Source organism: Alligator sinensis, unplaced genomic scaffold, assembly GCF_000455745.1.
Source record: "Alligator sinensis unplaced genomic scaffold, ASM45574v1 scaffold628_1, whole genome shotgun sequence".
Classification (NCBI taxonomy): Eukaryota; Metazoa; Chordata; order Crocodylia; family Alligatoridae; genus Alligator; species Alligator sinensis.
The window spans coordinates 1,669,288-1,686,247 of NW_005841873.1; the positions used below are offsets into that span (position 1 = coordinate 1,669,288).

The 16,960-nt window shown below is 39.1% G+C and overlaps 1 protein-coding gene across 1 annotated transcript in view; it reads right to left on the reverse strand.

Moving 5' to 3' along the window:
• The window catches only part of SFSWAP (splicing factor SWAP), a 98,221-nt gene that overhangs the window by 37,480 nt on the left and 43,781 nt on the right, over window positions 1-16,960 (reverse strand). Inside the window, 2 exon segments of the mRNA XM_025195655.1 lie at window positions 595-785; window positions 10,234-10,467. Of these exon segments, the coding sequence (XP_025051440.1) occupies window positions 595-785; window positions 10,234-10,467 (425 nt within the window).

Genomic DNA, 16,960 nt, shown 5'->3' on the forward strand with positions numbered 1-16,960 from the left:
ACCGGGGGGGAGGGGGGCAGCAGGGAATAGGAGACATTCTGTTTCCCAGAGCACCCCTTGGAATAACCAGAAACAACAGCCACCAGCTGATAGAGAGCAGAGTTAGGTTGGACATCGGAAAGAACTTCTGCATGGTTAGAGTTGCCAGAATCTGGAACAGGCTTCCAAGGGAGGTGCTGCTCTCCCCTACCTTGGGGGTCTTCAAGAGGAGACTGGACAAGCACCTGGCTGGGGTCACCTGACCCCAGCACTTTTTCCTGCCACTGGCAGGGGGTCAGACTCCATGATCCTTTGAGGTCCCTTCTGAGCCTAGCATCTATGAATTTATGAAACCACAGGCAAGCAATATGTGAGCAACCCTGAAACCTGGAGGTGCCTCTCCTACACAAAAGTGATAAAGTGACACCCAAGCTAAAAAATTAACATCAGCACCCTATTTCCATAAAAAGAGTAACAAGAATTCTACACTAAAATTTCTGATACCGTGGAACAGCTTATGTCTTGTATGTGAACTCCATTAAAATTAACATAGCGAGACAAGTTTTTTCCTGCAATATTAATCACTCTGGTATAAAGGAATTACTCTTTACTCACCTCTACACTATAGGAATTCTCCTCAATTTTCTCCGCTTCTGCTTCTGCCAGGGGGTTCTTCAGGGTCTGCAAGAACAGCGCCGCCTTCCTTTTGCGTTCTGCCTGAAGCTGCTTTTCTTTCGATTCCTTGGAGGCCTGGGCAAGCTTCTCCCTCGCCGCAGCTGCCAGTCTGTCCTCTAGTTTTTGCTTTGCTGGGAAGCACATACACAAAATGCATCAAGTTTACAAGAGTATTTGCGTTAAACTTTTGGTTTGCAAAAGGATTTACGGGTACATAATTACAGAACTCTAGGTAGTGATAGCCTACAGACTGGCAAGAGGTTTCTTGTTCATTTATGTTAAATGGATGAATGCAGATGTAATCACTTCCCCAATTTTAACAGAGGTATCCCAGGGAGAGAAGCCATGCTCGCCTTTCCTCCTTCCCCCAATTCCTGCTCAGACCTACAGGATTACATTGTTCCTGAGAACGATGTCTTGGATTGGATTTATTCTTTCCCAAGAATTCAATTCCATTTTTGCTACTTCATTTCCAGTCCTGCAGTATCCCTAACACCACAGCCACAATCCTGGTTACTCTCTACTTTAGAACTTGATCCTGGAGAATAGTTTGTCTGCAGCATTACAAGAATGACTACCTTTAAATATTAGCCAGATATACATGCTTGTAAATTAGCTGTACTAATAATGTGAGTTTTGAATTCCACTTCTAACAGTATACAAATTCCTCTCAGTAACTATAAATGTACCATAATTTTCCTCTTGAATGTGTTGTTTCTAATCAAGTTTACATTCCTAAACTACAAAAATAAATAACAACATTTTCATCTAGCGTAAGTATTTATACAATAATCACTTGTCTACATAAGATATTTGTCAAATTTAGGCCTCAAGACAAGCTAAATTATTTCAACTCTGTGGAGTATTCTGTTAAGTTTCCAATACCAATGAACATACATAAAAAAGCTAATTTCTAATATTTAAACATCTAAACAAAGTCATTATGCAAAACTGCTTGACCAAAAATACCCGAGGTAAGGCTGTAAACAAACATTCCTTAAACAAAATCTCATTAGCACACAGAATGCTAGAAATTAATGTATGCAAATACTGTTTTCCGTTTGAAATTTCAAAATTAAAGTTCCTAAATATTAATTCAACCTGCACCCCTCTCTCTTCACCATCAACCTAAATGGGATGTGTATGCATATTTTATTTTGATATTGATATTTTTTTTCAGGTTAAATGAATGCTCTGGAACATTAATTTAGAAATTTCAAATGGAACAGTGTGCTCTGAATTTGCACACATGCACATGCTCACAGCTTTTACTTCACCAATGAGTGAATTCAAAGTATAATACATACTATACATCTTTGAATGTATAATTCAATAGATGTTGCATTCTGGCAATTTCAGCTAATACAGGAAAAGCAAATGGGGTCAAGATGTACACCTGACATGGGAAATACTTTATATACACTTAACATTGAAGAGGGTAGATGGAAAAATATTAGTTACTAATTCATAGAATGGTACATAAGCAGTGATTTTCCTCCTGTCCTCTGGGACCTTGCCTGTCATCCAGAAGTGGGCAAATAGTATTGCCAACAGCTCTGAAATTCTTTTAGCTGGTTCCTCAGGTCTAGCTGACTTAAATAAAGGAGGCATCTGAGAACTTTTATGATCTGCATCCCTTCCTTCCCTCTTCCTGTTTCTATTAATCTTGACGGTCACCTGGGTATACGTGAAAACTAAGTAGGCATCAAACAGCTCTGCCTTCTTTGCATCTTCCTTTAATAGCTCACCTTTGCTAGTGAGTGATATTCCAGTTAAAATGCCTGCCTTTCCCAGAATCCCTTCTTGATGTCCTTCAGGTCCCTTGCCAACTCTTAACTCATTTTCCATCTCTGCTTTCCTGAATCTGTTCTTATATGTTCATATTATTCCTTTGTATGCTTCCTTAGTGACATGTCCTTCTCTTTGTGGTCTACACTAGTGGTTTTCAACCCGTGGTCCATGAACCCCTAGGGGATCTGCAAACTATATTTAAGGGGTTTGTGAAAGATGACCATGATCAATCAAAAGTATGTGAATACCCATACATGCAATTCAAAAGGGGTCTGCACCGCCATTCAAAAATCTTCAGGGGTCTGCAAATGAAAAAAGGTTGAAAGCCATTGGTTTATACACATCTCTTTTTCAGAACACTAAAATGCTACTTTTTCAGCAACACTGGCCTCCTGCAGTGCTTTTACACTGAAACAGCTTGACATTGAACCTCCAATATTATGTCCATTAGATACCACCATATCTTCCTTTTTTTAGTTTGTTCTTCCTTCTGCACCTACATACTTTCTTTCCAAATTGGCTGAAGTTCTGCCTTTCTGAAGTCCAGTATCCTTGTTTTGTTATTCTCATGCATTACTTTCTAAATTGCACAAAGATTTTCAAAAAGGCATAGTCCTTCCCCAGTACAGACTAGGCTGTCTTCTGATAAGCGGATGAATTCTTTCGTTCTAAAGGAGCAAGGCTTTAAGGGAGAAAAATGAAAGACAACAGGCAGATCTGTTGGCCATGGCAGAAGTCAAAGGTAACTTTAGGTAAAAATTTGAGCTAAGTCTTCAAGAGAAGTTGTCTAGATGGAAAACATTAGGGTGAGATTCACAACAATGACTTGGATCTCACCTATCTTTCTCACCAAACTGATGGTTAGCAAGGAAGCTAGCAACAGAGATGGGTGGAGCAGCAAATACATTGGCATGGATGCTGCAAATGCTACGATCTGGTCTCTCAGTGGACCAATTTCAGGGCTGACAGATGGAAGGCCAATTGTCAACTTTCCAGCCAGAAGGTGGCAGGCTGAGATGGCAGCCAGATGCACCTTAACTGAGCAGAAAAATAGGTTCCTGTACTTCACTTCTAGCTGGCTATCCAAGATGGCTAATAGATACAACTCTTTCACAAAGACAATGCTGCTTAAATCTTGGTAAAGTCTTATAGATAGACAATGGAGGAGAAACGGGACACAAAGAGGCCTGGTTGAGGTTAGGGAGATTAAGCAAAGGTAAAACAACTAAAAAATTTACCCAAAACACGGGATAAAAATAAAAGCATCAGAAAGGTAGATGTTTTTGAAATGCTGCATGTTGAACACAATCAAAAAGGGACTGTAGAAGCTCCATGTAGGGTCAAATCTAGTTCTACCTAGCTGAGGGGAACTAAGGAGCTGAAAGCATGTACCACACCCTTTATGTTGTTGGTGTGCAGCATTAGAAGAGACAGGGTATACATGTTCTGCATAGGTCTTGCCAAAACAAAGCTACAAAAGTTCAATGCTACAAAAGTTCAAATACTTGTGGTATATTTGTTCAGCCAGTGGGAATGTGGTTATAGACAAGCACTCCAAAGAGAAGCAGCTGACCTTGACATTTTTAACTTCAGGAACAAATCTTGAAAGTTTTTTCAATTAAACCAACGCCATTATAAACACTGGCAGAGTCAAAAGAACCTAATCTTTTCAACCAGAGATACTTGGCTTAATCATCATCATCATCATAATAATAACAATAAACTACAAATCATCCAAGCACCATTCAAGATAAATTCAATATTGGCCAAGACTTGACGGAGCCCTTCAGCAACCTTAGCTACTAGCGCTAAATGTTACTCCATTCTTTTAGGACAGTTTTTAAAATCAGTGCTTGTTCTACCTGATGGCTGGTAAATTACTTTGTTTCCAGATAAAAACCTTTTCAATGAGATTGAAATGGGATGTTTCAAATTAGAAAAGCTTTCCCTCCTCCTTCTTCCCCTACCCGAACAACCCCAGCTCCAATTTAGTTGTCCTAAATGCCTTTTCCCAAACGCATATTAGTTTCCCATAAAAATCCTCTGCTGGCCAGAGACCAAGTAAGAGATGTCAGATGCAACAGGCATTTAACTTCAGTTGCGGAGGGGAGCCGAAAAGTTTCTTAACTGAAATTAAGTTATACATTTGACTACAGAATTGACACAGTTGCTGAGACCTGCTAAAGATTACTGAGCAACTGCGTAAGAACTCTTACTTACCACCTGCAGAAAAGCCAAATGCTTCTAGAGGACTGGGGTTTTGATTAAAAAAAAAAAAGGAAAGCAGTTATGCTTCCATTATGAATAATGACTATAGCACCCTGGTCAAACCATTAACTTTTGGTGGAAAAAAAAAATCTGCTTCAATAAAAATGCATTCTGGATAATTATTCATAAACCACATATCACTGAACTAAGGAGACGTGTAATGCAATTTCTATTGCCACTGGACTGTATGAGATTGGACTGCTAAATTTCTCCATTTCATAGTACAGATTTTATATGAATATTGCTTTATCAGCCATTTCTGTCTCAAAATATAAAAATCACACATTTTGAACTTTGACCAAATTAAATCCACTGGGTTAAAAAAACCCAACACATTACTTTCTATCATCTGCAAGACACTATTTAGATATCTTAAAACAGTAATTCACATTCAGGTTTAAAAAATCTCATTGAAAATCTACTTTCTGATCTGGTATTTAACCAACACAAGGTTTGAAAATATAATCAACTGCTTCAAATAAAATTTCATTACAAATTACTTAGTGATTTTTCTTGTAAAATTCTTAATCTCAAGAAACTAATAATAGTAGCTGGGGATATGCATGAAGGATGATCATATTTCTTTAAATTGAGACTGCTCCTCCTTTCAAGAGAGTAACCCCTTAAACTAATTAGTTTAGTAAGATTAGCAAATTGTACTTTAATTTTATTAAAAAGACTGGAAAAGAAGAACTTTTACACACCTGCAGCCACTAAAAGATAATTCATCCTTTAACTACTAGATTCAGGAACCTGACACTTCAAATATACTCACCTCAAGAGATTTCTCAGATAAGTGATTCTACTGAAAAACGTTTTTTCCACCCCCCAAACCCACTTGTGAGTCTAATCTTTGCATCTCACTGACACAGTAAGAGAACATGTACAGGTCAAGACCAAGGTAATAAATCATATATTATAACTTCAAATGTTATTTAAGTTGACCTCAGCCCTCTAACCTATTATTAAACGTAACCATTATTCCTTCTTCTCCCCCTTCTCTTCAAGTTCCACTTCTTGTGTTTCTCATTTATGTTATAAATTCGGTGGAGTCAGAACTGTAATTTTTTACTTCACTAGAGCATTATGTAAAACCATAGTGTATTTCAGACTAGAGATAACACATCAGTAATACCCTATTTTTGCTCTGTTTTGTTTTTTAAACTTACTGTGGAAATCATCAATTATTTCAGGAAATTGCACTAAACAATTATTTGTATTTTCTCGCATACCGCATGCCCCCAGTTCAGACACTTGAATTACTTGGGGAAGGCAGAATGAGGAAAAACTGATTTTTTGTCATGGTTGAGTTCCAACGACAGAGGCAGAGGACACCTGTGCAGCATCAGCAAAAGCTGAAGTTCAAGTTTCCTCACAGCCGCTGCCAAATTGGCAGCAGCTTTTGGCACAGCAACCATCGCAGCTGCCATCCATGATTCCACTGCTCCATTCTGGTGCGGAAAAGCAGCTTCCCTGCTTAATATAAACAATCCAATTTTGATGGACTAATTTTTGGGAAAAGGTGTGCATGATTGGCAAGTAAGTGCACCACTCTTTATGGGCAATTAATTTGATTTTATGCTCCTTACCTCCGCATTTTTTTATATAGAGGCTGGAAGTACATAAATGAACTCTCACATGAAAACAAACAAACAAATACGCACATTAAAGTTGGGTTGGATGCAAATCCAGTGAAAATCTTCACTAATATCAGAAAATCATCAGCGTTTAAGTCTGTATTTATAGTGACAATATCACAAATAATACCGACTTAACGGGCATCACCACAAAAATTCTTAACTTTTTCTACCTTAATTCTAAATCTTAATTCTTATTCATGATTAGCTTGCTTTAAGATTTGCTGGGTTTCAAAAAAAAATAAATGCTGGAGCCTTCCATTATTTCCAAAGTTGCAGTAATGTTTTCAAATCATTGTCACAACAGGCTTTTGCTTAAACTTTGGACCATGCACACAAATTGCCCAAATTCAAATAAGCTTGGTGAGGATTATCTAAAGGCTTTCTGAATTTTTTTTATGAGTGTATTTCAGGTTAGAGATAAGGTATTAGTGAGACGTATTTCCTTTTTTGCATAGAATAATGAAAGCAGACCTCTGCTCTAGTGGAAGGATTAAACTAGAAACTGCTTACACTGTAGTCTAGCAAAGGGAATGTGCCCCCCACACCTCTTGTGCTGCAAATAAATAAATAAACAAAAAAGCAGCAAATTGCTCCTTTCCGACTTAGACTGTGTGGCCTTTTCTACAGTGCACTGATGCAGCGGTGTAGCGATTTACCCGATACGTGGACTGGTAAGTAAACAAACAAGCTGTTTTTCACAGGGACAGCTATGAAGATAAAGGCAATACAGCAATATCACGTTCCACACTGGCAAACCACAAAGCAGTTCTGAGTCCATGTCGATGGCACTGCACACCTAACAGCAGCTTCATCGAAGTGAATGCGTGCAACTGAGTGCTGTCACTAACCCAGGGTTCAACACTTTGAATTCATGATGCGAGGCATCAATCTCTCCCTCAAAAGGATTGAGCATAAACCACAAAAAGGGTATAAATGACTTTTCTTAACAGGGGGACAAATTCCACCTGCAAGTGCCCAATGCACTGACTTTCACAAACACGTATCTGAAAGTAAATGTCAGACCAAGGTCTTAACTGTTTGCTGCTAATATTTTCAGATGAAAAGGTGTCTATTTTTATGTGCGTCTCCAGTAAATGAACTGGGTGGGTCTGAAGTTCCTATCTTTGCCTAAGAAATGACATCTGGATAGCTCAGTTATGACAGCCCAGCTTCACGTTTTATTATCCAAGTAGGAACTCTCCCTTAGCACAACCTCAAATGTATACAAATTTAAGCAGAGATAACTTTTAATGGTTATGCATTGACTTGACCTGATATAAATTCCTCAGAACTTTTCCCAAAGAAATGCATAACTTTGTAAAACACTGCTGGGTCCTATAAATCTAGCTTACTCAACCAAAGTCAAATTTAAGACCTCATTTTTTGGAAAAAGTTTAGCACTTATGTGGGCTGTGTATAGAAAGGAGAGAGGAATCAAATACTATCAATGCAATACAGCAAGTTAAAAATAATTTCTGCATTGCTTTCTGCTAAATTTAAAGTAGGAAAAAACCCCATGAAAATATGGTCATATTGTTACTTAAGGACTTTGGAGAAAGCCCTGCCATATACACATGTCCATACAGTACTAGCAAGTGACTTTTGAAATTAGCTTCACATTTGCAAGGCTCGAGCGTAAAAGCTTCTATCTATACCTCAAAACAAGTATGGATTACATTTAAAGAAGATAACACTAATGAAGATAACTCAACTTGCCTTTATATATTCAAGGGTAAGTGACAATCCAGAATTGAAGTAGTAATTAAAACTGCATTTGTTAATTATGAGATTACAAAATTAAAAATGCTCAATATTTACTGCAGAAACTAAGTTGCTTAATCGATATACGGTAACAGATTTTTAAAAACATTTTCCTAGGTTGTAAATCCATTTTGAAGTCCTAAAATACACCACTTCTGAGACCTTTTCCTCAGATTAAAACCTAATTACACTTTGTGGGAAGAAGCAAGCCAATGAGCAAAATTCAATCCTATATGTGGAAAAAAGCCTTCAAATCCATGAAAAGGAACTATGTTTCAATATATGTATATTAAAATTGATGGCTGGTTTTCAATTAAAATAAAAAGCACTCCAAATAAAGAGAGATTAGACTACTTTAGATCACCACATACTTTCAAAAGATGCAAGATGCACTGAAATAGGATGATTAAACAGAATCAAATGCTATATGTACAACAGGAAATTAGAATATTAAATATATTTTAAACATCCTGAACCACAACTCGTGACAGGACTATTTATTTAAATGCAACAGGCTTGTACCAGAAGCTATAGACACTGAGCTAACTGCAATCAAATTCTAGGGCATCTCTTACAGCGTGTGTCCTGGTTCAAGGTAGATCGTTCTGAAATACTGTTTCCGTTATATTTTTATAATGGAAGCTGCAGAATAAAGAACACCTGTCCTAGTCTAAGTGTTCAACATCCATAAAAAAAGAAAAAGAAAAACCCTTCTCAACCCTTCACCCATCATTTCCCTAGACTTCTTTCTATTCTGTGTATAAATGCAGGTTCTCTCCAGCTTACCCAAAACGTTCATCTGTTGCTATAAGCATTATCTAAAGTTAACTACATGATTAAAGAAAGACACTGAAGTGGTTTCATTTGCTTGTGTCATTAACAGCACCTTGTTGAGTCATTTTGTTTCCAGTTTTCTGTACTGCGTGTGCACAGAGAATGAGTATTTTCTTTTGAAGGTTGTATGGTTCTTCTGTGATACACAAAACATTTACATCATTTTTTAAAAAAATGTGTTCCACGTTCATATTTACTGGTTACTATATCAACCATGTAGTATTTGGGACAGTTATGCATCACTGCAGTAGAGTCCTTGTATCTGATTAATCCAAAAGGATATGCTATTCAGTCATACTTGAAAAATATTTGTAGGCAGCAATATTCATTTACAAGATAAAAAATGATGACCATGAATATTGCACATGAATGGAAAAGCAACATTAAAGCAAAGATTTGGACATAAACTACATCAGAGACAGCCAAATCTGCAGCGGGGCATGGGCAGCCTCTGTCTGTGGCTGGTGGCAGATGGGGGAGGGGATAGGCAGCATGGGTAGATAGGGGACTGAGCAGAAAGCAGAGCAGCAGATCAGACAGGGGAAGCAGATTGGAGTGGCGCTAGGAGAGGATGCGGGACTCATTTGTGGCACAAATGGAGACTGAAGTTCATCAACTTTTTCACTAGCAAATGCTACTGACATCTTCACACTCATGAAGTTAATCTCCACTGTGAAATGTACGTCAAGGTGTGCAATCCCTTTAAATGATCACTTGATTCAAATCCTCACCATCCCACACTCTCAATCTCTAAATAGAGCAATACGTGGAAAAAGCAACAGCCTTTTCACAAAAACGTTACTGTTAACAGTGCACTGCCATTACATCCTGCCCGCAAGAGATACGGGGATGCTGTGCGACTGGAAGACAGCTTGAAGCACATTTGTTCTGTAGAGAAATTCTAGTAAGAGACTCATCTGTTTTTTGCCCATTAACAGAGCCAGAAAACTACAAGTTGCACATTTTACTCAGGGGTTCTAATCAGACAAAATAAAAGGACAATGGCACATTAAGGAATTCAGCTGCAGCATACTGGGTTGTTGCTGGTAGGGCTACTGGCTTGATTGATTTTAACCCAAGTTGCCAATAGCAACCTGTGGGAACTCCGTTTATGTGAGCGAATTGGCAGGGAATTGAAGAAAACTGAGATTCAGGACTTTTAATAAAAAGGTATAGTTAAGATACAAAACCAGCCAAACAGAGATCTCTTTTTTTTCATAACAGTTTTGCGCTCTCAAGGATTCAGAGTACTTTAGGCAACACGTTTCAAGGAGGTTAAGTATACCTTGTTTTGCTTCCAGCTCTTCTGGGGTAAGTTGAGGTTTCTTCTCTTCAACAGCAGGGCAAGGAGTGGCAAGTGTTGGGTTATTGCTTGAAACAGTATTCGCATTCTCTTGGCCTTCCTTGCCCCCTTCCTCCTCCTCATCACTGTCGTCATCTAATTTCACACGGTTCTTCTCCAAGGGAAGGAGGTCATTTTCTTTGGCCTTGATTGCAAAGCTTATTGGAGCAAATGATGCTGTGGAATAAAAGAGTAACACTTTTATGCACCATTAAGACAACTGCAAAAAAGGTGCCCAAGTTTTTCTGCTTCATCCATTATTCTCCCAGATTAAATGCTGAAAAAATGAACCACATGAATGGCTCATCCGTACAATACTCCTTGCAAACATAATGCACTCTTAATAGTGCATACTACTTTGTGGGAAGAGAAATGACTGAAACTGAACGCTTATTTCCTTACATAATTTTTCTTTCAGTGGAAATTTGTTTTTCATCACAAGAATTTCCAGCTTAGTCTTTTAGTCTTTTCAAATATATCCTAACTACTACTTTAACAGTTGCTTTACGCCTTCTCAGAGATCCATTCAGTTTTCAGTATTCATCATAGTGTTAAGAAGAACCAAAGGTTTAATAGTCTATACAAAATAATAACAACATTCAAATGTTCCTCTGAAGTTTGAGTACTCAAGACTTAGAGATTTTGATGTTTTCTCCTTTTATAAACTTCTGTTTTACTGAACCAAAGTCTAAACTCATTTACATGTTGTGTGCTAGAGCTGAAACTTCCCCCCGGTACTCATGTAATGTGCTACCTAGAATGGTAGAAACATCTAGAGTTGTACTTTTACACTGTGCATTTCAACTGCATCACCTTAGCTGTGAGGCGTAAAAAATACATTAGTCCTCCTTTTGCTTCAGACTGTTTGACATCTTAAAAAATGAAGCAAGCAAGTAGCCACTAGGTTTCAATGTCAATAAAATAGTTTGTAGAAGACATAAGCTACATTTTACCACTGCTAATTAATCTACCTTAAAGTTCAATGGCAAGAGTCAGTGATTTAGCATTTATCTGCCAACTGCTAGGCTACCTTTTCTGACCTGGTGCAGATTTTGATAAGCACACAGTTACCCAGTGGAGCAACATAAAAACAGGTTTTTAACTCCTGCAATTTCCAAACTAAATAGAGGAAAAAAGCAAACTAAAAATAACAAGAAATTTTCAGGTGCTCAGGTCTGCTATCACAGCATATGTGGGGTTTCTACTTATCTAATAAATAAAATGCATTAGATAAAAAATAAATACTTTTTTTACAAAATAAAATGATAGAAGTTTAAAATGCTCCCTGTCATATGCAAGAATTTCACTCCAGAATTAATCAATGTGCTGGTACTGGTACTTATTTAAATGACTCTGACACCCACTTGTCAGATTCAGACAGCATCAACATCGGATTTTAAAGAAGCCCCTGACTTCAAAAATGCATTTTGACCTTTCTGTGATTTGAACTAAGTCTTCAGGGGAGGATGCACTGTGTGGTAGTTTATCTTGTGGGGCTTTTGGCAAGGCCTTAGATCAGTGGTTTTCAACCTTTTCTCATTTGCAGAGCCCTAAAAAATGTCAAATGGAGGTGCAGACCCCTTTGGAAATCTCGAATGGAGGTGTGGATCACGCTGAATTGTAAGTGTAGGTATTCACATACTTTTGATTGATCATAGTCATCTTTCATGGACCCCTTAGACAGTTTGCAGACCCCCTCAGGGGTCTGCGGACCACTGGTTGAAAGCCACTGCCTTAGACAGAACTCATCTTCCTCTGAAGGACTAAAAAATTCAAGTCACAGAAAGGTCAATTTGTATATAATTTTCAAGCAGTAAAAGTTATGACTTAAGGTTCTTAACAAAACCCATTTTGTAACATTTTTAATTCAAATGCTTAGCTGTATTACTTCAGCATTCAACGTTTTTGTAAGAAATGTCCAACAGGCGTAATTCAGGAAGAGATAAATACCAAAAAAGCAGCTTCCAGATGAGACTGGAATACACCTTAAAAAGCCAAAGAAACAACACTCCCCACTCCCGCAGCCTGCAAGAGTGGGAGCTACAAAGGTGCAGCAGAACAAAAATGTCCTTATACAGCACTTAATGTTAGTCATTTCCAATCCTCCGCACTCTTTTCACCAGGTTGCTACGTTAGGCATGCACACAGCCTCTGCTAGCTCATTGTGCAGCAAGTCATTAACCTGATCGAATCAAAATGCATTTTAAATGATGGCTCAAAGACACCTCTTCTTTCACAAGGGCTCTCTTCCATGTTTAAAGTTTCTGCTTTTTACTTCTAGTTTATTCCTGTGTTTTCCTCCCTCTCCTTCACTAATTCAATACTAGCTGGAATGTTTCACCCCCCCAACCCCCCTCGCTCAAGCTTACAAAATGCTTTCATTTGAGCACAGACCAGAATTGGAGCATTCTAGCTCAAGCATGAAAATGTCATAAAGTTATGAGCAGCAGAACACAAATGGAAACAATTACACAGCTTAGCTACCATATTTCTTCTGCATACAACATACCCCCATACAAAACATGTAACTTATGCTTGAAAGGCAGAATGTAAAAAACAGTTAGGAACACAGAGTGTGCAGGAAGTATGGCATCCCAAAACAGTCTGGGTAAGGCAGTAGGCAGCAAGATCCTCCTGGTGTCACACCAGGAATGTCACTCTTCCTGGACACAATATTTCTAGGAGCGCTTACTCCAGATCCACAAGGTTAGGACCCGAGACCCTTGCAAGGGCGGTAGCAAGACTGTCCGCTCTTTTCTTTCAGTACTTCTTCATATAAGTTCCTGTAAATAAAGTGTGTTTCCACATCACGAGCCTCATTAAGATGCTACCAGGAGCTCACTTGCTGCTTCAGCCATAGTGCCCAACCGATGCATCTCAAGCAAAACTAAGGAAGTTATTATCCTGCTCTACTTGGCATTGGTGAGGCTGAAGCACTGCATCCACTTCTGGGCACCACACTTCAAGGATGTGGAGAAGCTTGAGAGAGCCCAGAGAAGAGCCACTCGTATGATTAGAGGCCTGAAGAGCAAGCCATACGAGGAAAGGGTGACAGGTATGGGACTGTTCAGCTTAGAAAAGAGAAGACGTTGGGGGATTTGGTGGCAGCTTCCAAATATATCAGGGGAGAGCATCAGGGGCTAGGCGAACAACTATTCACCAAAGTGCCCCGGGGGAAAACCAGGAGCAACAGTCAAACTCCTAGAAGAAGCTTTCAGACTGGATACAAGGAAAAACTTCTTTCAAGGTTTGCATGACCAGACTCCTAGCGGGGGTGGTGCAGGCACCTACCCCGGAGATCTTCAAAAGAAGACTGGCCACACACTGAGCTGGGGTTATCTGACCTCAGCAGTCTTTCCTGCCCGGAGTGGGGGGGGGGGGGCCGGACACGCACCCGATGATCTAACGAGATCCCTTCCAGCCCTACACGTCTGTAAATAGCTATGGCGTTGAGAGGATTAACACGAGACTCTACCCCTTCAGCTTGCTCAGTCATCTTGGTAGTTAAGTGCCATGCACAATGTTTCCAAGCTAGCTTCTTTTCCAGCATAGAAGAAAGTGTCCTCACTTAAGACATATGCCAATTTTGGAGACCAAAACTGTTGTGGAAAAGGTGCGTATTGTACACGAGAAGATATGGTATAGGCGACAGCCATTAATTCTGTAATTAAACGTATATTTACGTGCTTGTTCCTGCTTTGTTTCCATGATTTTGTTTTTAAATCCCAAACTCCCGTTTGCTTTTAAGAATGCACATTAAGTGCCGTTCACAGTTTCCTCTCCACAGTGAATATCTCTCTCATGGAAATTCCTTCTTTCCCCCATATGCTTTCTATCCTTTTATAGAGGCTGTCTCCTGACAAGAGTTTGGAGAAACTTCTTCCCCCTAAATCTGATAGTTTGCTCAGTAGGAGGATTTGTCTGGCTCATATGTGAAACTTATCTTTTTTAATCCATATGAACATGAATTACTTGGTGGAATTAATTACATTCAGTATAGCAGAATTAAATGCAAGGCTATGTACTTTCCCCCACATACAAGATTTCTTAACTTGCCTTCCACTAGCGAGAGCCTTGCTGGTCAGCTCTAAACTTTCAAAGAAAACTTTGCGTGTCAAAGAAAAGGATATCTGAACACAAGGCACAGATAAAAAAGGTATGTTTCATTTAAGTCAACTCCACTTTTATTAACAGGCTTTTCTAAAATAACAATAAGCATGGCTGGCAGATAACTGCATGTCTACCTGCACTAATCATTCATCCACAAAGTTTCCAGCTGTGAAAAGTTCTGAAATGCATAGCTTCTGGAAGAACAGAGACGTCCGTATCTTATAATTGTTTCTGTCTACAAAAATACGATTTCCGAGCGGAGGGAGCAGTGGCAGTTCTAATCACCCGTCTCAAGCAGCAGCAGCCAACTATCATCCAGGTGCTCTAGAAGGCAAGCTATTGCCACCTTTTTCCTTTCAAAACTGTCTTTTATATGCATACCTTAACAAATTGCTCATTTCAAAACCTGAACTGCAAGTTTTAAAACATATACACCAAAGTGTACAGGAAACAGGCTTAGAAACAGATATGGTTCCTAGAACTGTAAATTAGACACATTAGAACAATGGTTATCTCCAACCTTTTCATATTACCGACTAAACCTTGACATTTAATTTTTGGTCTGAGAAAGGATTGGAGAGAAAAAAAATCATTACTGATTCCAAGCCTACCCTACAGCTAATTCAGGCTGCCAAAAAAAAAGAGTAGATTTTTTACCTCATTTGCCAGTAAGAAATAAAAAGTAAGTAATGTGAATAAGGTGGACTTAACTTCAGTTACATGCCATCATTTTGGATACAAATTATTTAACATGCCTGGGAGTAGACCTCATTCTTCATTACTGTCTCATCTTTCATTTCCTCAAGAACCACTCTTACCTTCCTGGATCAAATCACAATTTGGAAAGCAAAGCAAGGAAAGACTCAAGTCTGACATGATCGGGCAATCTGACTGCTACTGTACAGACACCAAACCAGCACCCAAAGGAGGAAAAGCAGAAGCAGCACAGAACTGAAAGGTGCTTTATTTCTCCAGAGAGAGTTTTAAAAAAATCCGTGTCAAGGCACCGAAGAGCAAATTAGTTATAGGTGGGTTCAGGACATTAAACACTATTTCCTGTAGACTATCAGAGACTTTAACGGTTTAGCATCTGAGAACGTCAATTTGAGATCTGACTCTGGAAGAAGAGATGCAGATGCTGAAGACAGAACAAAAATGAAGGTATAGCAGAAACTGGGTTCCTTGGAAGCTTGATCTAGACAAGACTGTAACTAACCAAAACATCTGAAACAGTTCATGCATCAAACGATCTAGGACTTGTGTCAACTAGACACTAGTTTGCTTTAATTTGCATTGCTTAGACCTATGCTCCAGTGTTTTACTACCCTCCTAGCGAGAAAATTCTTCCTAATATCTAACCTAAACTTCCCTTGCTGCAACTTGAGACCATTGCTCCTTGTTCTGTCATCTGCCACCACTGAGAAGTGTCCAGCTGCATCCTCTTTTGAACCCCCTTCAGGTAGCTGAAGGCTGCTATTAAATCCCACCTCAGTCCTCTCTTCTCTAGACTAAATAAGCTCAGTTCCCTCAGTCTTTCCTCATAAGCCATGTCCCCCAGACCCCGAACCATTTTTCATGCCCTCTGCTGGACTCTCTCCAACTTGTCCACATCCTTTCTGTACTGGAGGGCCCCAAACTGGACACAGTACTCCAAATGTGGCCTCACCAGTGCCAAATAGAGGGGAAGAAACTCTTCCCTTGACCTGCTGGCAATGCTCCTACTAATGCAGGCTAGTATGCCAGTCACCTTCTTTGCAAAAAGAGCACACTGTTGACTCAGATTCAGTTTGTTGTCCACTGTAATTCCTAGTTCCTGTTGTGCAGAGATGCTGTTTAGCCAGTCGGTCCTCAGCCTGTACCAGTGCATGGGATTGTCCCATCCTAAGCGCAGGACTTTGCATTTGTACTTATTGAATCTCATTAGATTTCTTTTTGTCCAATCCTCCAATCTGCCCAAGTCTCTCTGAATACTAGTCCTACCCTCCAGCATATCTACTACTCCCCCCAGTTTGGTGTCATGTGCAAACTTGCTGAGGGTGCACTCTATGCCATCTTCTAGGCGGATAATGAAGATATTGAACAAAACTGGCCTCAAGACCGATGCCTAGGGCACTCTACTTGATACCAGCTACCAACTAGACAGAGCCATTGATTACTACCCTCTGAGCCCAATGATCCAGTCAGTTTTCTATCCACCTTACAATCTATCCATGTAGCCTTTTTAATGGAAATAAATTACCTTCAAACTCAGTACAGCTGAACTCTAATATGGCCTCAAGTATATTTCACTACTGTCTTCAAATTGCTATAACTTCATCTAAAATTAAAGCAGATCCTCTTTCCTTCAGCAAGGCTCTGCCTTTTAATAAATGGAAATATAGCAGTAGTGGAATACTGGGTCTTATCATACTTCAGTATTTCAACAAGACCACAGCACTTTCTAAAAGTACTCATCAGACATAGCTAGAATGGACCTTATAAGACTGTAATCCCTGGACAAAAAAGGGCTATAATCAGTTAAAAAATTGAAGAGAGAAGAAAGAAAAAAAACAAAACAAAC